A 23,317-nucleotide genomic window follows, 5' to 3' on the forward strand; every position below is an offset into this window, starting at 1 on the left:
TACACCACCTTGTTATCAAGAAGCAAAAGCCAATGAACAATCAAAAAGAGATTGAATATAAGCATGGTAAGGGGGACCAAAAGCATTGTCCTGAACGACATGCTTTTTCACACTAATAATTAACAAGTGAGCATGAAAGATAATATGCAGTGCTTTTAAAACTCTGCTTTGACGAGCATAAAGAACAATTTTAAACTCTTAAATAAGAAGCAAAGATGCTTGAACAGCACCATGATGAGATGTTATATATAGCACTATAAGCAACCACCTTAGCATGCTTGCAACTAATTATGCTGGCCACTCTTGAGGAGAGGTGTCGGCAAAATAAAGTACTCGATGGGAGTTATCAGATACCTTGCAGGGAACTCACCGACCAATGATGGGGCACTTGATAAATGGAGCACTGGCAAGTGCTTGTCATAAAGTGAGTGCACGCATGTGCACGCACGCACACACGTTTTGTGTGTGTGTGTGTGTGTGTGTGTGAGAGAGAGAGAGAGAGAGAGAGATGCAAAATCTAAACCCAGTCATCCATCATACTCTGCAATGCCAAAAGGAACTACTTGACGATCCTCGACTCTTTACAAAACCACACTATGAAAGAACTTCAGAACCCTCTTACCCATGAACATGTGCATCAATATATATCATCTTCTTTCTACAAATTTTACTAACTTGACACAGTTGTTACCCTTTGAAACAGACCTCACCAAAAAAACAACTAAAAGAAACTAACATGTTTAGACCAAGATCAATACAAAGATTGAGTCTACCTGAAAGTTTTTAAGGCTGGGGAATGCTTGTAGAATATAGATGACCCCTTGCCAATCTACATGTTTGCAATAAAGACAACAATGCCACTAACTAGGAGGACAATTGGCTCTAGGGCAGGAATGCTAATAACAACTCCATGTACTCCTACATGGCAGCAATAATAATATTTCTTTTACCCATGAGGGTAACATTGCCTTCCAACCAGCATCCAAGCACCCCGCAGCGTTTTGGGTGTGTTCCTTGTGCGCACTGAATCAAGAGGTTTGCCACTTCCAAGTGATCCGAATTTTTTCCATGTATAGCTGTAGTTTAGTAGCCTTCACGAGGATGAAAGCCTAAATACAAAATAAGCATCCAGGCTGTCTCATGGAAGAGTACCACATTAAATGCAGCTGTTCCTGCACTGTGAGATGTCTGCATAATTACACCATAAAAATGATCCAATGATCCAAGTCCTTGCTATCACGTGATTTGCATGCCCTTTGGTTACTGATAAGCCAAGAAGGGGTTCTGCCTTCTAACATGCTCTGGAATCAACTTCTGGATCATTTCTGGGGTAGCACCTCTCAATTCTGCATGGACAGTCGTTGATGTAAGAAACTATTCTTCGAAAGCAACCTCAAAACAAGAGGTAAGCGATACCAGGTGACTTTTTTCATACCTGGGGGCTTGAAATTGAAAAGTGGAGGCAATGGGCGCCCATTGGGAAGCCGGGTATTAGGGTCACGCAACTCATCAAAGAAGGGATGGACACAAGCTTCCAGCTGCAAATGTTTGTGAGATTCTGTTAGCAACATGCTGGCCTTTGCACCAAAGAGTTCTCTTAAACATAAAGTATTTGAAGCCTCACTGCTGTAAAACGAAGATTGGGGGAGTATTGAAGTAGTCTGGAAACTAAATCCACAGCTTCTGGTGGCATTCTCTTGTGAAACATCTGAGCAAATCTCAAGTTACTCAAAATCCTCTCTCTCTCTCTCTCTCTCTCTCTCTCTCTCAACATGAAACACACATTAATCTGCAGAAATCAGCACTTAACATTCAGTAGTACTTCAGCAGCACAAGTCAAGAATAATTCAACATAAATGGTCACCACCACCCAGTCCAACCGAAGGAATGGGCAAATTGGCAAGTTGAAGGATGCCCTCACGCAGATGGAGGGTTTCTTGGTAGACAAACCAGAGAAGTGGGGACATTTTCCAGTGGAGGGTTACTAGGTAGACAAACAAGAGAAATGGGGACATTCATTCAAGATGGATTCTAAGGCTTCAAAGAATTTTATTGCAACAGGAGGAAGATGTCACTGGGCCATGAGGGGAGCTCAACGCAGTGAAGGTAAAATGCCACCTTGAAGGAGGAGTTGGATTCAGTCAAGAAACACAGGATGGATCAGATTCACGAGGTGAATGTTGCACTCTCCAATACCATATAGGAAACCAAGGAGTAAATTAAGCTGCAGAGTGAAGTCTTGAGGAACGAGTTGCATGAGGTGTGGATGAAGCCTCCAAGTGGGTGGAGGTAATAAGAAAGCGAATATCAGCACAATTCCAAAGTGGCCACACTTGAGGAGGAAGTCAATAAATAAAGCACATGGGTCTTTTTTTACTAAACTGAAAAGTACTTTTTTAAGAAAAACCCAAAAGCAAGTAAACTCCTTGATTTTTTGGTATAAAAGGGGGGGTTTGCTGATGAGTATCCACATTCAAGAGTCCATCTCCTTGGTTAAGAGGGCTGAGAGCACACAGCCAGATTCCAAGAGCGGGATTGGTGCTTGAGTTAGTGGACGAGCAGGATTTTGGTGGCACTTCATCATGACACGCAAGTTTTCCTTGAGCAGCACCAAATTATCTTGGATTTGTCATGGCTGATGAAGTACAGAATGATCGTGGGATGGACGAGAATGTTCAACCTAACAACGATCATCAGGATGTCGATGTGATGGTCGATGAGTTGGTTACTAAGGTAGACTTTGACGCAAGGATGACCTTGCTAGAGCAACAGACTGCAAACTTGACCACACCATTGTTGTTATGCGTCTCCTCCTTTTCGCTCCTTCACGTCTTCTCCTCCACGCTTCCTCTTCCTCTTCCCTTTTCCTCTTTCTCTCTTCTCCTCCACGGTCCACCTCTCCTCTTCCCTCCTCCTCTTTCGCTCCTTTTCTTGTCTTCCATCTTTCTCTCCTTTTCTTCTCACCTCCTTCCCTTTTCTTCTCACCTCCCTCTTCCCTTCCAACTTGTTTCTTTCCTCCTCTCTTTCTCTCCTTTTCTTGCCCAAATTTCGAAAATACCAAAAAACCTACTCCCAAAATCATGAATTTCATACCCACTAGTCCCAAAAAATGCATCTTCATATTTATGTTGGCTATGTTATAAATTTGGTATGTGTATATAAGAAGTGTCATTTCGAAACCTCTGCGTTTTGTCCAAAACAGACGAAACGAAACCTTCGAAATGAAGAAACAATGAAACGTTTCATGTTACTATGATCTGAACGTAAACGACAGTTTAAGCATGGGAAACCTTCACAGACTCCTGCAAAGACCCAAAGTTAATCATATACTACGGATGACCCCAATTCAAAGAAATCAAAGAAAACAAAGTAGACTCTTCAATTCGTTAAGGAGGGTCGGTGCTTCACTTGTGGTTAGCAAAGGCAAATGAGGATGAACTCCCCACAGTCGAAGGCCAAGTCAAACTCAAAGGGAGCCCATACGACCGAGGCTGAAGTTAAGATTACTTCCGTACATACTATTGTATCATATGAGAGTTCTTGCAAGGGTTGTAGCTTTAATATGAAAGTTTTCAGTCCTACGGACCTAAAACGGATGTATGGGTCAATCGTGTAGGATCGCGGGGCAACAACTTCCCAGGAGGTCACCCATCCCAGTAGTGTTCCAGCGCAAGTGCGCTTAACTGCAAGGTTACACAAACTGGTCTAGCCATCTAGACCCCAAAACCTTAAGGTGTTAGGGACCTCCGGTCTAGCCAATTTATGCAAGCCTTGCCACAAGTTGGGCTTACCCCAACAATCACCCCCTTAAGCCAAACTTGGAACTCACCTGTCCCTCTTAGTACCAACATGGTCCAACCGGCTCAGAGGTTGAGAGCTTCAACGTGGCCTCTGCCCTGGCTCAGAGGTTGAAGTCACCTTCAACCTGGCCCTTTCCATGGACTCAGAGGTTGGACTTTCAACCATGGCTCTGATACCACTTGTAGGATCGCGGGGTAACAACTTCCCAGGAGGTCACCCATCCCAGTAGTGTTCCAGCGCAAGTGCGCTTAACTGCAAGGTTACACAAACTGGTCTAGCCATCTAGACCCCAAAACCTTAAGGTGTTAGGGACCTCCGGTCTAGCCAATTTATGCAAGCCTTGCCACAAGTTGGACTTACCCCAACAAATCGTGGGAAAAACTGTACCCATTCTTTTTGACCCTAGGAGTACTCACAACTTCATGAATGCCAAGCCTATGCAGAAGGTGGGAGTGGAGACGCAACCAAGTGATCACCACTATCGTGTCGACGTGCTGTCGCGGGCACAGTATTGGGATTGGCGGGTGTCTTAGTTGCCTATAGCCATACAAAGCTACTTGGAGCGGATTATGAATCTGGATAGTGTAGATATTATTATACGTAAAGAGTAGTTTCATAACCACGATGTCCAGATAGATTGGAAGGGTCATAAGCTATCTTTCATCATGGACGGTGTCTAGTTTTCCCTACAGGGTCATTTCGATGTCCCATCCACTACACTTGTAAACTCAGTTGAACTTCGTAATATAGTATAAAGGATTTAAGTTATGAAGTGTTCCAATGTATTCTAGATACCATGTCATTTGATACTCATTGTGAGTTTAATTTAGTTAGTCTTGATGTATGGGAGACACAAGCTTTCGAGAACATCAGGGTAGAGTATGCCGATGTTTTCCCAGCTGTGTTTCCTCATGTTCTTCTGCCCAGTCGGTCGGTTGATCATAAGATAGTCTCGGCCTATGTGCATTGCGTCTTACAAGATAAGCTAGTTGGAAGAGGATGAGATTGCCCGACAATTGTCGAAATATCTCAAGATAGGACACATTCGAAGAGTAAATCTCCTTTGGGGGGGGGGGGGGGGGGGCGCACCAATACTTCTAAAGCACAAGGAGACGAAAGTTGGAGAATGTGTGTCAACTATAAAAAGTTGAATAAAGTTATGATCAAAAATAGATATCCCCTTCCCAGAGTGGATGATTTGATTGATAGGTTGCAAGAAGCTTCCTATTTTACAAAGATTGACCTTTGTATTGTTATCACCAAACACGGATAGCTAAGGAAGACGTCTTTAAGACGGGATTCCACATGCGGTATGGCCATTATGAGTTTCTCGTGTTACCTTTTGGGCTCACGAATACACCTACTAAGATGATGAATGATCTCTTTAGAGGTTATTTAGGGAAATTCATGGTCATGTTTCTAGATGATATCTTGATATACAATCGTACTGTGGAGGATCACGTCGAACATCTCCAGATCATCTTGAGGATTTTGAGACAGAAGAACTTGTATGCCAAGTATACGAAGTGTGAGCTCTTCAAAAGAGAACTCATATATCTAGGACATTAGATTTTTTGACATGGAGCAAATACATAAGATATTTGGATTGGCCGGTTCCTCGTACTATAAGGCAACTTTGACGTTTTTGGGATTCACCGTCTTTCTTAAGAAGTCGGTGAGAGATTATTCACAGTTAACCATACCTTTCACGTATCTCCTTAAGGGAAGAGGACGTAGGTCTGACAGCCCAATCCCTTGGAACAAGAAGCATGATGAGGCTTTTCGTGCCCTCAAGCTTAAGGTGAAGGAAGCACCTGTATTGGCCTTGCCGGATCCTAGCATATCATTTGTGGTCGAGACTGATGCTTGTGATTTCGCGATAGGCGTGGCGTTGTTCCAAGGTGGCCGACCTGTGGCATTTGAAAGAAGAAGCTTGACGATACCCAAGTCAGATGGCACACTCAGGAGAAAGAGCTGTATGCGGTTATACATGCTATAAAAACTTGGCGACACTATCTTTTTGGAACCAAATTTGTTGTGTTGATCGAACATGAGTCAATATATATATGTGACAGACCCAAGTTCAAGGAAAGCAAGACACGGCGGGCTGAGTTGATGCAAGACTTTGATATGGAAATAAAGTATCGCAAGGGTAGTCTAAAATAGAGTGGTGGATGCCTTGAGTAGAATTGGGGAGGCGAACTCCTTGAGCTTCACCGAGATTAGGGCTGATCTTTATGACTCTGAGAGAGATCTATAGTCGGTTTGGTCGGTATTGCCAGCATGTCTAAGCAAGGAGCTCCATATATTTAGACCAAGCCTCAAGAGTCATGCATTCCGTGACTGTGGCTAGAGCCTTATCCGGAATGGATTGTTGTTCTGGAGTGAGAAAGTTTGTGTCTCAAATAACAATGAGATTAGGAAAAGAATCATGTATGGATATCATGATGCTCCTATGGTGGGTCATCCAGGGGTACACCAAACCTATGATTTAGTGAAACGGATGTTTAACTAGCCTAAGGTGAAGGCATATGTTCAGGACTATGTGGTAAAGTGTCGTTAATGTCAAGTGAATATGGCTAAACGCCTTAGGGCTAGAGGTATGTAACATCTTCTAGAGATCCCAAGAGGTAAATGGGAGAGTATTTCTATGGACTTCATTGTAGGTTTGCCATGGACCAGAGGTCATGATGGTATCTGGGTGGGGGCAGATAGTATTGCCAAAGATGGCACTATTTTTACCTACAAAAGTGGCAATGAAGGCAACCGAATTGGTGCAACAATTTGTTGAGCAGCTTTTCAGGTTGTATGGATTGCCCTTTGATATAGTCAATGATAGGGACTCCAAGTTTTCTGGACATTTCTGGTAGCTAGTTTTCCAAAGATTGGAGACTACAATGAGTATAAAATCATCTAATCATCCCAAGTCTAATGGGAAAACAGAGAGGGTGAATCAAGTTTTGGAGAATATGCTTCGAACATACGTCTACGTCTCCAAGAGACCATTAGATTGGGAGAAGTACATCCGGATGGTCGAGTTTGCCTATAATAGTGCTAAGCATGCAGCTACCGGTTACAATCCATTTATGATGCTGTACAGATACCAACCTATATCTCTAATGGCAGTCGGACTTAAGGGTATTCAAATTGATGCGGCTAGAGATTTCCCAGCAGATATGTTGTAACATGCGGAAACTCTGGGAGTCTTCTTTCAGCCCTAAACACCACTGAGAACATGCTGATGCATAACGCAGACACAAGGGAGAGTAGAGAGAGAGAGAGATATGGCTGGAAATTCAGTATATTCATATGGTACAAAAAGATACCTAACCTACAGCCATAGGCTGCCTTCATAAAAGGGTGGGAAACACCCAAAAATCTGTCCTAGTCTTAGACCCAACTCAAAGGAGTTGAATGACTCATTGAGGAGCACCCTTGCCTATTTATAGGCCTTCATAAAGACTTGGCAAACTGGCCGACTGCTGGTCGGCCAGTCCACAATTCATTAAATCCTTTTAACGCTTGTCCGACTGGTCTAACTCATACTCCATGTAGCACCTGCAGCCGACAGCCTCCTGCAGTACAGCCGATGCCTCTGATCAAGTACAGCCGACAGACCATCTGCAGCCGACTGTCCTCCTTTGCATCTAACGCACCTGACAGGACATCCTTCCATGCCTTCCATCTATTTTCTAAGTCCACATTGCCAATAGCACTCTGTGCTCCATGTCCTAGCTCTAATGATGTTTTTCTTGGCTGCCCCTTCTGGATTAGCCCTGAGAACGTACATGGGCAAGCATGCACATGACATATGTAAGAAATGCTAGTCAGTGCACAAGAGGATATCAGAAGTGCACAAGATCGTACACGCTTTTATGCTGATAGGCAGCATTCACCAAGGGAATTTACCGAGGGAATGCTAGTTTATTTGAGAGTGGCCAAGAGATCAGAGACGTAAGGAAGTGGTGGGGGCATGGGGCCTATTTATACGCCCCATGTGAGCAGTCGGCCAGCACTGGTGGCCCTCCACGACTGGCCCTCCACGACTGCATGAGCAGTCGGCCAGCAATAAAGAGGTCCACGACTGCATACATCCAGTCGGCCAGCAGTAAGATACTCCACGACTGATGTCTGGGCAGTCGGCCAGCCACAAGACTGCAGATGGGACAGTCGGCCAGCCACTAGGTGCTCCTGCCAACCTCTGGCATCCCTCCACACCACTGGAAAAAATGGGAAAAATAGGGAAAAATACGGGGAGTGAGGAAAAATGATAAAACACCTTATACAGGGCGGGCACACCCACAACAGAGGCCCTGGTGTATAAATATAGACAGGGGATGACTTCTAACACCCCCTCTCAGCTCCTGGCTGTGAAACCAACCCAAGGGAGCTGGAGTGCCGCCTGAGCGTAGCCTGAGGTAGAGACTTCGTGAAGAGGTCCGCCGCATTGTCCTCCGTCGAACAATAAAGTAGCAAGATGTCACCAGCCAAGATCTTCTCACGTACAAAGTGATATTGTATCTCTATATGCTTGATCCGGGCATGGAAGACCGGGTTCCGAGCAATAGCTATACAACTCTGGTTATCGCACTGGATGACTGTGGGCTCCTTCTGTGGAAACCCAATCTCGCCTAGCAACCTCCGCAACCATACAACCTCACAAGCAGCACCACAAGCAGCCCGGTACTCTGCCTCTATCGAAGAAAGGGCAATAGTTGGCTACCTCTTGCTGCTCCAAGAAATTGCTCCTGAGCCGAGGGTAAAACTGTATCCTGAAGTAGATCTCCTCGTGTCTGGATCTCCTCCCCAATTTGAGTCACTCCAACCTTGGAGCTTGACTCCATCCCCTCCCGTGTAAAAGAGTCCCAGATCCTTCGTACTCTGCAGACGCCATTGAAGACTCATTGGAACCTCTGATTTTAGAACCTACTAAGGACACCAACTTTAAAGCTGATGTGAGGCCGTGCATTGCACGTAAAGATCAAACTCCCCACGGAGAAGCTCAAGTCCAATCTGGTGTTCAGCAACCAGATCAATGAACCAACCAACTTCCGGTAGTGCGAGGCATCAACTGGCTCACAAGGATCAGTAACGGTTAACTTTGTGTTCGGGTCCATCGGCGAAGTAATAGGCTTGCAGTTCTCCATCCCAAAGGCCTCAAGCAACTCATGAACATACCGCTGCTGAGAGACAAAAAACCCCCTCTAGGTCTGCCAGATCTCCAATCCCAAATAGAAGTGGAGTAAGCCTAAGTCGGTCAATAAAGCCTGGAGGCTGCTCAACATACGCCTCCTCCTGCAGGTCACCATTAAGGAACGCAGATTTTACATCCATTTGATACACGGGCCACCTCTGAGAAGAAGCAAGGGCTAGAACGGTCCGAATCATGGACATCCGCGCTGTCGGTGCAAAGGTATCCTCGTAGTCGATGCCTGGCCGCTGAGCATAACCTTTAGCCACAAGTCTGGCTTTGTGTTTGTCCACCGACCCATCAGACGCATATTTGGTCTTAAAGACCCATTTGACACCAATGACTGACCGCTTCGACGGCCTCGGTACCAACTCCCAAGTGTTGTTCTTCTCAATGGCATCAAGTTTCACCTGCATGGCTTTCTTCCAAGTATCCTGTGAAAGGGCTTCCTTTACTGAAGTGGGCTCTTTGTCCCACATGATACGAGACATCAAAGCATAGTTCACTTGAAGAAGCTCCGCTGTGTTGCTTTTATCTCGGACTCTATGTGATCTTCAAGGGCCGTCCTCTGTGGTCCACTCGGAGGGTAGCTCCGCGACACCCGACTCCCGAAGGGTGTCTAACAACCACCTAGGTACTCGAACAGATCGTGGAGCCTCTTGTAGTCGCGGGGGCTCTACTCCAACTACGGGCTCAACCTCCTGTACTGACTGAGGTTGATCAACTGGAATGATGGTCTGGGAATCATCATCAGGCCCCTATGGATCTCCAAGAAGTGGCGGCTCCTCTACAGTGGATACTCGAACATGCTCGTCAAAGACCACATCTCGGCTGACAACAATCTCGTTCAAGTCAGTGTGAATAAACTCCAATGGTTTCGAAGCCCGCCTGGAAGCCTGCTTCGGAAAGGATTCCCTGTGCTGCTTACCACGTATGTAAGAACTGCAGCGCCCTTGCCTACTACCAACATCTGGCAAGCCAACCACCATCTGGTCTCGGAAAGCTCGCCTCAATGCATCCACATTTAAGTGGCCAAAACGAAAGTGCCACAAATCTCCGACCTGAGAACCTGTCAACGAGGAGAGTGCAGAGAGCTTGTAGATACCATTCTCCACACCGCCTTCCCAAACAACCTAGCCAGTCTCACGGTCCCGTAGAGCAACTAAATGCTCCTCAAATTCCACCCGAAAGCCAGTCTTGCATACTTCATGCACTGACAGAAGATGAAAACCCAGAGCAGAGACATAAAGAACACGGGAAGCATGCTTGCCCCCCTTGCCGTCGAGAATAATCTCCATCCGGCCCTCATTATGTATCGGAATAGTGGAGTTGTCGCCAATAAAGATGCGACCTGACTGCCGTTTCAGAACCAGAAAGAAGTCACGGGATGGAGTCATGTGCCTGGAAGCACCACTGTCAAGAATCCATTCCCGGGTATCCTTCGCGGTGAAGCCAACTGCCTCCTCGCTCGAAGATGATGAATCGTCAGAGTCCACCATCTCTAAGTGCACAAATGCCGGAGTCTTTGCAGCTGAGGCTGAGAAATCAGCACTCTTCCCTGTCCGCTTAGGGCACTTCCTCCAATAGTGGCCTTTCTCGCCACAATCATTACAGGATCTTTCGGCCTTCAGCTTCTCTCGTTCTGAATCAGGCTTCTTCTCAGAAGACTTCTCCGGTGAAGCCTTCCCTTTGCCCTTGTTGTTATTCCGGCCTTTCGACCGTTGGCCAGTTAAGGCCTCCGAACCTCCGCTGTGAGGAGGGTTCGTGAAACGTTCCTCCTGGTCCAAGACCATTGGCACAAGCTCCTCCAAGTAATGGTGCTGAGCCTGCCACTCGTAATCAACGAGGAATAGAAAGCAGAATACTGAGCAGGCAAGTGGGACAGCAAAGTGATGGCCATGTCTTCAGATGATATCTCTTTCCCAGCTTGTAGGACTTCCTGCTGAAGGGCCTGCAGCTTGTTAATGTGTTCCCGCATCGTTGAGGACTTTGCAAGGTTCATAACCCGCATCTGCACTTCCAAGGAGATCCGTTTCATGGGTGATACCTTGTTATACAAAGAAGCCAAGTGCTCCCATATGCCTCTCGCCAGCGTCATGTGCTTTACATGATTGATCACTTGTGGTGTGCAGTTGAGGAAAATAAATGACCGGACCCTGGCGTTGACACGATCCCACATGTGTGCCTCTGCCTCTCGGTCCTTCCTCGTCGACAGTAACTCCCCTTCCTTTGCTTCCGGCCGTGGAACCCCGATGATGATAAAATCAGCAAGGTCATATGACTCCAGCACAGACTCCATCATGACCTTCCAGATGCCGTAATTGGACCCGTCCAACTGACGATCCACTGGGAACGTGGGGAGAGTCGGAATCTTCACGTGCTTCTCAGCCATCTCTAGTAAATCTGCCATCGCGGGGAGTAACCTGAAAGGGTGGGTGGGTGGGAAAAAAAAATCTGTAAAACCTGCAAGTGGCTGTCCAGCACCTTAGCCCGCCTTCCTCTTGCACCTTCTCTTCCCAAACAGTCCAAAACAGTCCACCAATCAGCAACCTAACAATCCCCCTCTTGCTCAGAAAAACTCCCAAGATCTATCAAGAGCCTAGGGCTCTGATACCATGTCAGAATATGCAGCGGAAATGATAACCAAACTTGGGTAGACAAGAGCAAGTAGAATGCAGAAAATAGACAACACAAGAAACACAGAGAGATAGGTGTGTAAACTCTTCTCTATCTCAGCTCCTAGTATCTCTTTCAGTCGACTGACATGAAAGACTGGATGAACTTTCACATTTGAAGGAAACTTTAGTCTATAAGCAACCTTACCAATCTTTTTCAAGATCTTGTAAGGTCCACAATACCTAGGAGATCACTTCCCAACCTTCCGTCTGTTAGAAGTCATCTCCTGTCTATATTTATACACCAGGGCCTCTGTTGTGGGTGTGCCCGCCCTGTATAAGGTGTTTTATCATTTTTCCTCACTCCTCGTAATTTTCTCTATTTTTCCCATTTTTTCCAGTGGTGTGGAGAGATGCCAAAGGTTGGCAGGAGCACCTAGTGGCTGGCCGACTGTCCCATCTGCAGTCTTGTGGCTGGCCGACCGCCCAGACATCAGTCGTGGAGTATCTTACTGCTGGCCGATTGGATGTATGCAGTCGTGGACTTCTTTCTTGCTGGCCGACTGCGTATGCAGTCGTGGACTTCTTTATTGCTGGCCGACTGCTCATGCAGTCGTGGAGGGCCACCAATGCTAGCCGACTGCTCACATGGGGCATATAAATAGGCCCCATGCCCCCACCACTTCCTTATTCAGTTTTCTGCGGGATCTTGTGTGATAACCTTGTTACCCCCAAGAATTTGTTGAGGTTGAGGACCTATCCTATGTTCCACATGAACCCGAGAGGATTATAGATTAAAGACAACTTAAAAACAAGTTGATCCTGAATATAAGATTAAGTGGAAAGATAGGGCAGAGAAGGACTCGATTTGGGAGTCGGCAACTAGTCTGAGTAAGCGTTTCCCTAATTTCTTTTAAGAGTAAATGTTCGAAGAGGGGAAGAATGTTATCTATAGATTAGCGATCTAATCCAACGGAGTTAGAGGCCCAAGATTAGGGATTAGCACATTGATGCTTGGCTAGATTTAAAAAACAAGCTTAATGGCCCTTTATAGCGAGTTAGCTATTTATGGCATAGTTATCACTATATAAGTGAGAGCTTGGGTTATTGTGAGGCACAGTTGTACAAATGCACCACTAAAAGTCTTCCTTAGACCAAGAGGGCAGATATGCTCATGCCACGCACATGGCGAGTTGTAGGTTAGCGTATCAAAGGCCTACAAGCAGGCTTATGTGGTATCCTATGGGATTGTGCAGGAAACCCTAGCCTTGGCTCAAGGGAGATCAGTGGATGCCTATCGCGGTTGGGAGGTGAGCTAGCATGCTACCTCATGATTTCGTTTGGACTAACCTTGGGTTTTAGCTGTGTTTAGGGCAGATTTTGGAATGGACTTCACAATGCAAGTGGCCGACTTGTAGTGGGTGTGCATATATAAGAAGCCCTCAATCCCATTCACTAGCTCATTTGACTTTTGCACAACTCAGCACTGTAAAAAGCAATTATCATGTGTGCCTAAGTCCCAGAAGTCGTGCATGCATATCTTCAAACAGAGCACCACCCTCAGCGTGCTACAATCCAAGGCAGCCAAAAGTTATCTTCATCATTCTGCCATCAATCCTACATTCCTTCAGTAGATCTGGGTGTACATATTGGCTCCCGAAGTGGCTTCTAAAGTGCCTCCGGACCACAAGATGGTTCACCCAACGTTTATGTTTCTTCATCCTTGCATTTGGCATTCGTCGACGGTAAGTACTTGGTAAAGTCTACATTGTAAGCAATTTTCCAAAGTAATAAAAGAAGATACTCCTGCTTCTGCTTGCAAGAGGGAGGTCTTTAGTGGGTTGTTGGGACCCCATCTGGTGTCGATTCTCCATCCTCTATCTTTACAGCTCTACCTCCGTGTTCAAGAACTAAAGTGGATTGCTTAAACTCACTCAAAGATAAAGGCATAAAGAAGGCCTTGCTATGTGTTACACGATCATATCGGCTACATTCTACATTGGTATCAGAGCTTCTAGTTGTGGCCCATCTTGGTTATAGCAATGATTAGCATTGCTACATATAGTAGTTGTCTTATATAGCAATCATTACTACTATATAACAGTGATCATTGCTACATAGTAGTTATAGTAGTAAACACTACTATATAGCAATGTTGAGCACTGCGACATATCACAGTGATAAGAGTAAACATTGCTACAAGAAGAAAGCTTCAAAGAAGACACCAACAAAGAAGAAACAACGCTTCTGCAAAGCAACAAAGATTTCATCCAAGAGCTGATAGAGCAAAACAGACTACTAAAGCTACAACTTCGACAAACAAAAGAGGCTGAAAAGCCCAAGGATCAGGGCCCCATGAGATTTGAACGCATGCTTTATCCTAATGGAGCAACAAAGACGCCGGAAACTTGCCGAGGAACGGAACCCCGAGGAACCCAAACATAGGGTTGAAGAAGTCCAGCACCGTGCAAAACTCATGGCTCTGAAGAATCAACACAAGCTACAGATCAGGAAGCCATGCAACTCTAGCATCAGTAGACAATCGAAACTTTACAGGCTAGTCTAGCCTTCGGTGTCACCATGTGTCACTATAAGAAGTCTATAAGAAGCATGTAGAAGCATTAGGCAACATAGGCATTAGGCTTAGCCTTAGGACCAGCTTTAAGTGGGCTCCCATTGGGATTGCCCAAGAGCCGCAAAGGACCAGCCATAAGCCTTGGCATAGTCAGCCAGCCCTTAGCCCAGTTGGCGAGCATAGGAGAGGTCAGTTGGCCAGCAGAATAAACTCGCAGTGATATGCGTATGGAAGCGCATGCATATAACAACATTTTCAGCTTGACATGGGTAAAAATCAACAGTCCGACGGCCTACAAGTAGCCAACTTGTAGTGGGTTTGCATATATAAGTAACCTTAGGTCCCATTCACTAGACCATGTCTCTCTTGCACAATTCGGCAGTGTACAAAGCAATTATCATGTGTGCCTAAGTCCCACGACTTGTGCATGCATATCTTTCGCAGAGCACCCTCAGCGTGCTACAGTCCAAGGCAGCCAGAAGTTATCTTCAGCATTCAGCCATCAATCCCGCATTCCCTGAGGAGATCTGGGTGTGCATATTAGCTCCCGAAGTGGCTACTAAAGTGCCTTCAGAATGCATGATGGTTCAGCCGATGTTTGGTCTTCTTTGTCCTTGCATTTGGCATTCCACAGTCAACCGCCATCAGTAAGTTCTTGGCAAAGTCTGCATTGTAAAGAAATTCTCCAAATTAATAAAAGCAAATACTCTTGCTTGCGGGAGGGGACCCTTAAGTGTGTAATAGGGACCCCATCTAGTGTCAACTCTCCATCTTCTACCTCTACGACTCTATCTCCTTGTTCAAGAATTAAAGTGGATTGCTTAAACTCACTCAAACAGAGGTATAAAGAAGGCCTTGTTGTGTGTTACACAATTGTACCAACTGCAGGTTACAGGTTTACAGGTTAATTAAAGGAAGCTTAACTCAATTAAGGTTATAAACCTTCATGCTCTTGGAACACGTTCATATGGGCAAGCGGATCCAAAGAGAATCAATCATAGTTCCAATAACCCGAGAGAAGAAGTTGCGCACGCTTGCTCTGGAGCCCCCCTTGCTTGCATTCGAGAGCCTTCCCCATCCCCTCACCTCAGCCAGCACAGCCCCCACCCCCCCAACCCCCGAAGCCACATTCTCACCTTCCTACTGCCTAGCCATCACTTCTGCCTCCTTCGGCTTCTTTCCGCCCCGCCTCCATCTGTTCCCCCTCCCCACCATAGCATGCACCCCTTTCTTCTTCTCTCCCACCGTCTCGTTTTCTCCATCCGCGTATCTTCCTACCCCCTCTGCTTCCGTCAGTCAATGATCTTCCCCCTTGTTTCTTCCTTCCGCCCCCTCTCTTCTCTCCTTTGTGACCCCCCCCCCCCCCAAAAACAAAACTCCCTTCACGAGAACCAGCACCCACCCCCCCTTTTCTGGAGACCATTACCTCGTCGTGATCCCTCGCCAGGTCTCTAGGTTCCAATGAGGCCATCCGACCCAATCTAATCTTCCACGGTCTTGTCCTCTCAGCCTCAGCCTCACCCTTCCTCACAGGTGTGACCCTTTCTTCCTCTGAGCTCCCCACTCCCCCCCACGGACCTCTGCCCAAGCTTCCCCCCCCTTCGGCTTCTTCAGTCCCTTCCTCTTCGGCTTCATCGAAACCCTCCCTCCCCTTCCCATCCACCTCACCTAAGCATGCTCATCACCCAGAGAGAAGACTACAGACTAGCTCGGTTTGCCGCTTGATCCACCGTTTTCCAGCGCCAGTGAAGATGACCATCGCTGCCTCTTCGGTGCGTGCTCTCCCTCCAGAGTCGCCAAGCGGCCCCCCTCGAGCTCTAGGGCAACCAGCAGACTACAGCTTCTTTTGATGCCTCCCCATCGAGGGAGCGAGCATCTTCGAGGAGACGGAGGCCCCTGTCCGTATCTGTGTGGTTCTACATCACTCCACGCCTTCCACCCCTGAGAGTGGTGCGATGATCTTCTCCTTCCCTTTGAGCGCAGTGCCGGCGATAGACTGGAGCACGGATCCGGTCTGTGTTACTCCCCAACATTCATGGGCAAGCACTAGAGGCTCACATCACCTACAGGATCTGCGCATCATCGATGTGCTCACTGAGGGGGGCTCGTGTCCTCCAGTCTAGAGGTGCTTCTCTTGTATGTCGTCATGTTTCGGAGGCAATACCCCTCCCTCCCTCCTACATATACCTTCACTGTGAGAAAGATTTATCCCAAAGAATGCATATTCTAGGGCCCAAACAAAGTGGTTCCACATGGAGGGCAGGATTCATGCCCACCTAGCAGGGCCTCGAAACACTTATGACTATTAACGTAATCAAACACTTCCATGGCCACGGTCTTAACACATATCCATCATCACTTGGCATAAAACATAAAAGCTTGACAAAACATCCACAATGCTGAAAATGGGGCTTGCACATGTGACTGCACTGGGGCCGAAAGGGCCAAACCCCCCCTTGGGTAATTTTATTATGAAGGAGTATTTCTGATGTACAAGCTTGGAGGGCCTTACTCTCCCCACGTGAGATGCCACATTATCCATAAACAAATGTACAATAGGGCTGTCCATCTCATGCCGCCCAAGAATCCATGAACATATAAAGTATGTATGTAGAAGCCAATATACCTGTCACAAGGGTACTAATCTTCCCCAATGACCAGGCCTTCCAACTCTTAGGGAAAAACTGCAAATATTCAGCTCCATAAATACCTCTCTCTCTCTCTCTCTACCATAATATAACCATATGGGTGGGTACAATCTTCAGTGCAGCTGGTACAACGGTTGGTACAACAGGTACGACTGGTGTAGCAGGTACAAGGGCTGGTACAACTGGTGCAAGGGCTGGTGCAGCCAGTACAATAAATACAAGGTACAGTACGTATAGGGGCTGGTGCAGCCAGTACAACAGGTACAAGGGCTGGTACAATAGGTACAGCCTCAAATCAGCCGGTACAACCCTCCATTCAGCCACTACAGTAAATAAATCAGCCAATACAAGGACGGTGCAGCCATCAAGAGGCTAAAGAAACCTTCTGTTAAGGGGACTGAAGGAGTGTAGGAACTCTCCACAAGTAGTAGTCGATGAGAACACGGGCAACCAGCATGGTAGACGCTAGTATGGAACAAGAGAGCCTCTTCCAAAGAGCTCCAATTTATAGATTTGGGCCTCCCATGAGCTAAAATAACAAGAGAAGACTATAATGACAAGTGGAGAGCCACACAATTGCTGAACTGACAAGTGTGAAGCCACTTGTCACTTTGATCCACTTTCTAGCAAGTGTGAGGCAACTTGTTTCATTTTGATCCAATTTCTTGCCACATGTCCCAATCTAAGAGATAGAACCTCCCATAACCTTTACCTTTGAAAATATCCCAACTCGTAGACCTTCTGCCAAATGTGTTTTGGCCTGTCCTCCCATTTGCTCAACTTACAAACGTAATGACACTTAAGGAATTTCCATTTGGGGTTGTCCAAAAATAGTAACCCACCTAGATTTTAGGAGTGTGATCCTTTGCGGGGCACTAGCAATCTCAAGGCCTCTCTCCACAGTTTCTCTAAGATTTCTGGAAGACGTTGACAGTTTTTGGTCACGAAAGATCACTCTCTTTCTGTGCAAGTTGGCACATCGGAGCCTGGCGGTTGGCATTTGGTTGGCTATCGGAGGTAGGCCAGCAGTTTGTTCAAGGTGGGGCCATCTTTGGAGTCCCAACACCATTGCCTATGGAACCGCTTGAAGGCTCGGCAGGTCTGGCAGAGGATTCTTTGCATTTTCACTACCGATCGGGGCTCCCCACACAATTACTTGGGGCACAGTTGCTTGGGCCACTGAGGCTGCAGCCACCATGGCATGTGAGGAGGAGGGGGCGGGGTGGCGGGGGGGCGGGGTGGGGGGGGGGGGGGGGGGGGCCTTGCAGGTCTCTCTAGAGATGGGAGATTTGCACGGCTCTTTCCCGAGGAAAAAAAAGGGATCCTGAGAGATTTGATGATGTGACAGTCCATTTGGCAGGCTTGATGACTTGGTAGAAGGTTGAGTCATCACGACTGTTACACATGCCCCCCTCCCCCCCGCCCCTTCACCACTGATGTGAATGTGAACATACAAGGCTGGAAGGCTCGGAACAAGTCAAATTCCTCAAATAACCTCCTCCAAATATGACTAAAGCTGGCTTACTTCATGGTGATAGGATGCTGGCCTCTGTTGCAGTCTAAATCTAGACTCCCACAGCTACTTCTAGCTGTTGGTCTGAGGAGGGTAAGGGCTGAGTACCTGAATGCACAAATGAAGGAGAAAGGGCACCTTTTAAAGATGCTAAATAGTTGTAAAGGATAAACTTACTGCAGTTGGCCATCTCTTCTTCTCTATTTTTCACCTATAGGGCTCTCTCTCTTGGTCTGACAATACACTAGGGTGGAGGCACTTCTCTGTCCACCGCAACAAATAACATGCACATCATCAGCCCAGCTCTCAACACACTGGATTCACATGCCTACTCTCTCATATGTAACTATCATTTTTCTTCCCACAAGCAACTGTGCACAATGAAAGTAATTCAATGGACTACCAATGTCTCAAAGACCCTTTAGGTATTTTAAAATATCCAAAACTCTCTCTCTCTCTCTCTCTCTCTCTCTCTCTCTCTCTCTCTCTCTCTTCCACACGCAACCGTGCATGATGAATGTATTTCAATGGGCCACCAGTCTCTCATAGACCCTTGACATATTTTGTTAGACATTCATAACTCTCTCTCTCTCTCTCTCTCTCTCTCTCTCTCTCTCTCTCTCTTCATACACTGCACCAGACCAATGCCTTTCATCAACAAAGTTTCGTATGCAACTGTTTTAACAGTAGATATACAATCCTTGGCCAATTACCTTGTGCCAAGGATGAGCCTTTATTTGTGGAAATTTGAAATCTGTGTAATTGGGGTTCATGCACTTAATCTCCTCCCTAGTTGGAGTTCCTAGAACCTGTGGCATCAAAATAGTTTAGCTGAGATTAAGAGCTATGATGCAAACTTCTCAATGCTGCCCAACGAAGAGAGGGGAGGGGGAGGATTGGCTCATCATCGACACGTTGATGACCTGCTCTCCACTCTCTCATTTGTACGTAGAAAAAAAGGCTACCTTGATAATCTCAACCAGCTGATCAACTCCGCTCTCTCCTGGGAAAATAGGCTGTCCAAGCATTAGTTCAGCCATGACACAGCCCATAGACCATATGTCAATGGCAGTAGTATATTCAACAGCCCCAAAAATGAGCTCAGGAGCTCGGTAGTAGCGAGAGCATATGTATGCAATGTTCGTCTCCCCTTTAACCTGCATCCATGGACAAACCCACGTATCTTCCCAGCTGCTTAAGTGAGCTGACTTCATGTGAAAAATCATAAAACTCAGCTTCATTGCACTTGTGCTTACCAAAACCTTAGCACTCCCAAAGTCGCATAGCTTTAGCTGATGGGTTTGAGGATTCACCTGGGAAGTAGAGTACAATAATTAGTGACTGACATAAAAAAGGTACAGTTATAAAGCATCTACAACTGTACACACGTGTGTACAGGTTTCCTCCTCAAGATCTTTCTTAAAGAAATGATCTTGGAAAAATTTAAGCAAAATGCTTCTCAAAGGCTACTTCATGAATCCAGCCCACCAAAAGATTTTGAGGCTTGATATCACGATGACAAACACCGACTGCACCATGGATATAAGCCAGTGCCCTACAGATCTGCACACGAATCGTGTAACCTTATCAAGCATGGCTTCATGACCTCTTCCTGTTTTTTAGCATGCTAGCACAAATAGAGAGCACAGCATCATATGAACTCAAAACAATCACCTGGTATGTGTATAGCTTCACAAAGATAAGAGGCATCCTTTGATTCATCCTGTTGTAATGCTTAGCAATCCGATAGACTGTCTCTGGAACGTATTCTAAGACCAAGTTTAGAAAAACCTCATCCTTCTCAGTTGATGAGTAGAAGCAATGCTTTAGAGACACGATGTTGGGGTGATCCAATAGCCGCATGATCTGAAGCTCCCTGTTTTTATATCTTTTATCTTGAAGCACTTTCTTGATGGCAACAGTCTCCCCGGTCTCCAAACATTTTCCCTGCAATTTAAGAAGCAAGAGGTAAAATTCCTGGTTGCACCTTCAAATCACTTGTTGAAGCTCCACCGATATCACTCATCACCATGATAAATAGTGTAGATCAAAGAGCATGACACCCCACTTCTCGCAAGGTCAAGTGAAGAGCCAAGCCATTTAAACGTTAACATTATCTCAGGATGATAAATTACCTGGAAAACCACACCAAAAGAGCCGGTGCCCACTACACGTTCGGCCATATAGCTGATGGTCTGCAATAGTAATTGCATTATTATTGCACTAGGTCAATGCAAACAAGTGCATGGCTTCAGTATAAACATAATAATGCTTTTCACTAAAAATGAACTCCATGGCTTGAAGTGTTTATACACCCCAACCATCGTGCTTTTGACAAATCCAACAACGCACGGAAGCTATCAGAGCTTGGACAGGGAGCCTCGTTGTTTGCCCATCACAAAGTAGTTAATAAACACTCTGAATTGACCATTCTTCTGATCTGTAGAGGCTATAAAAAATAGTGGAGTATACTGCAAATCAACTCACTTGCTTCGGCTGACCATTCTTTCCACCTATGGTGGTCACAATTATATGGCCTGTCTCTGCTCCGTTGCCATCCACGACTGCTGCTTCAATGTCCTGCCTTGGCAACCCCAGAGATGGGTACTAATCAGAAAAATGAAAAGACAAAATAGATGCAACAAGAGCAAGGAGACTGTTGCTTCAATGTCCTGCCTTGGCAACCCCAGAGATAGGTACTAATCAGAAAAATGAAAAGACAAAATAGATGCAACAATAGCAAGGAGACTGCTGCTTCATTAGGGATACATTGGTTGCCACAAAAATGAGACACATGGGTTGCCACAAAAATGAGATACATGGGTTGCCACAAAAATGATGACCCATATACAAATTCTAGAAGAGGATCACTGTGTTCTGATATACCCACCTTCTCTTCACTGGTGTCAGCCCTGTCATCTCTGATCTTCATTTCATTCATCTCTTTGGGCAGCTGTTCCACACCGCTAGCTCCGGCTTTAAGGCCACCCACCACCACACTTGTGCTACTACCCACTTTTGCAGCAGATAGAAGCCCCGCACTCACAGAGGCCATGTGCCGTTCTGAGCTGCTGTTGTTGCTGCCCACCGCCAACAACCCTGAGCTGCTAGCCTCTCCAATGCTGCTCTGTGCTGCTTGCTTTTCCAGCTCCTCCTGTTCAAATTTCGCCCTCTTGATACTGCTGTCGCCAGGCTAAAGTAAAACGCAACCACAATGTTAGCGTTAGGGAACGTCTAAAACCTCACAAGATGCTCATTTCAAGGGCCAGGGATGCATAGAAGCTGCCCAAAGGTGGGGGGGGAGGGGTCCATCTTGTAGAAAAACAATGACAAGCAAGAATGCACAGCGCCCACGATCTGCAGTGGGGTGCCGCTGTGATGGAGCAGAACAACGAAGGAAGAGTATAGAGGGGGAAGCATTGCATTACATTGTCAGAGAAGGAGGAACGGCCGGACGCAATGCTCTTCAGACGGCGCATCACATGCAGAGGAAGGAGGGGAGGGTGGGGCAAGTATCAGGAAAGGGCCGAATTCGTCATAGCTAATTATGCACAGAGCGAGAGAGAGAAAGAGGGGGGGGGAGGGAGGGAGGGAGGGCGATGGGGTCAGTAGAGGTCTTTCTTTCACTCTCACTTCGGTGTTCGTCTTGTTTTCAGTGGGCGATGATAGCGAAAGGGAGATGCAGAAATGGTGGATCTGGAAAGGGGTATGCAGAGATATCGAGAAAAGGGGCACGGTGTTGCTGATGATGATGATGGGTTTTTTGGGCCCAAATTGATGAGGATGATGATCCGATTTCCATCAATTTAAATGCTTGCTTTGTTGCAGCGCTGTACTCCGCTTCCCAAAAAAAAAGAAAACACACAAAAGGGAAAAGGTGAAAGGGAAAAAGCAGGGGTTGATGAGGTCTGTCAAGTTTCAAGCGATGGGATGGCTGGCTATGGAGCAGCAGCAGGCTTCGCTCTCTCTCTCTCTCTCTCTCTCTCTCGTCTCCCCATGGGTGAGAGATGATGTTTTACCCTTTCCCTTCCATCGCACCCTTTCGCACAGGTGCCAAGTGCGCCATCATCCGGCCGGCCTTTCCTTTTAGTAAGAAGTCGCAAGCCGTGATTGATTATTAATCCGCTTCTTCATTGCTTGCCGCTGCCGTGAGTGGGCGCCCACGTCGTGTGACGACACCCTTCATTCAGTTCTCCCTTCAATACATGCCCCCTCGCCCCCCAGAAACAGCCAATGAAAGGTAGCAGCAGTGAGCACGACGCATCCATTGCGCTAGTTTGTCCTCCCTCTCCACGCTAACCCACGTTAACCCACCCACCTACCCGCCTCGCCCTCGCTTCCCCGACGCCAAGGCCTTGCACCGCGCCGTCTTTACACCTTGTCGATCCCCTTTGCTTGCAGACAAAATCCTTGCGTGACCCCCATCTCCTTTGTTCCAAACCTTAATTAGTAGTCATCACAGGCTTCTCCCATGGCTTCGTGTGGACCTAACGTATTTTTTAAATTTCATAAGTTTGGCCACTCATCTACTATTTTTTTTACAACCCGGATATGTTGGTTACAACACACATCCACATGGTGCACACCCATCATCCGCGGCAACCGTAGTAAGCACAACTTGAACACACACAACCTTGGGGAATAACACATCCGCTCTATCCACTGAACTAACTACTAAGGGAGTGGACGAAACGTATATTTAGGAAACACGCACTAACTTTTCACTCGTGCCATACTTTTGTTTAAAAAAAAATCTACACTCGTTGCATTTCATGCTCGATAAAAATAATTTTGTGAACATTGGCATTGCCCATCTCTTGTTGTGTAGGAAGAAACGTTGCTTTACACATCAGCGATCCCTCATGTCAACAATGGTGCATGATGTCCATATGGTAACAATTTGCATATACCAAGACGAATAACCCCTGTACATACTATCATAAGTGTTGCCGCGCCTTTTGCACCAAAGTGTGA

The 23,317-nt window shown here is 46.4% G+C and overlaps 1 protein-coding gene across 1 annotated transcript; it reads right to left on the reverse strand.

Annotated features, from left to right (window-relative positions):
* Positions 1-722: 722 nt before the first annotated feature.
* On the reverse strand, positions 723-22,635 carry LOC147633543 (shaggy-related protein kinase epsilon-like). The gene is made up of 12 exons (XM_086806647.1): positions 21,772-22,635; positions 21,234-21,536; positions 20,831-20,923; positions 20,479-20,538; positions 20,018-20,290; positions 19,832-19,906; positions 19,600-19,656; positions 19,309-19,500; positions 19,057-19,152; positions 1,625-1,708; positions 1,436-1,538; positions 723-1,346 (listed from the first exon to the last, which is right to left on the reverse strand). The coding sequence occupies exons 1-12, from the start codon at positions 21,820-21,822 to the stop codon at positions 1,261-1,263; spliced, it is 1,473 nt and encodes a 490-aa protein (XP_086662773.1). The 5' UTR covers positions 21,823-22,635; the 3' UTR covers positions 723-1,260.
* Between the last annotated feature and the right edge of the window lie 682 nt (positions 22,636-23,317).

This window comes from Cibotium barometz, chromosome 12, assembly GCF_041138505.1.
Source record: "Cibotium barometz isolate CiBa-2024 chromosome 12, ASM4113850v1, whole genome shotgun sequence".
Classification (NCBI taxonomy): domain Eukaryota; kingdom Viridiplantae; phylum Streptophyta; class Polypodiopsida; order Cyatheales; family Cibotiaceae; genus Cibotium; species Cibotium barometz.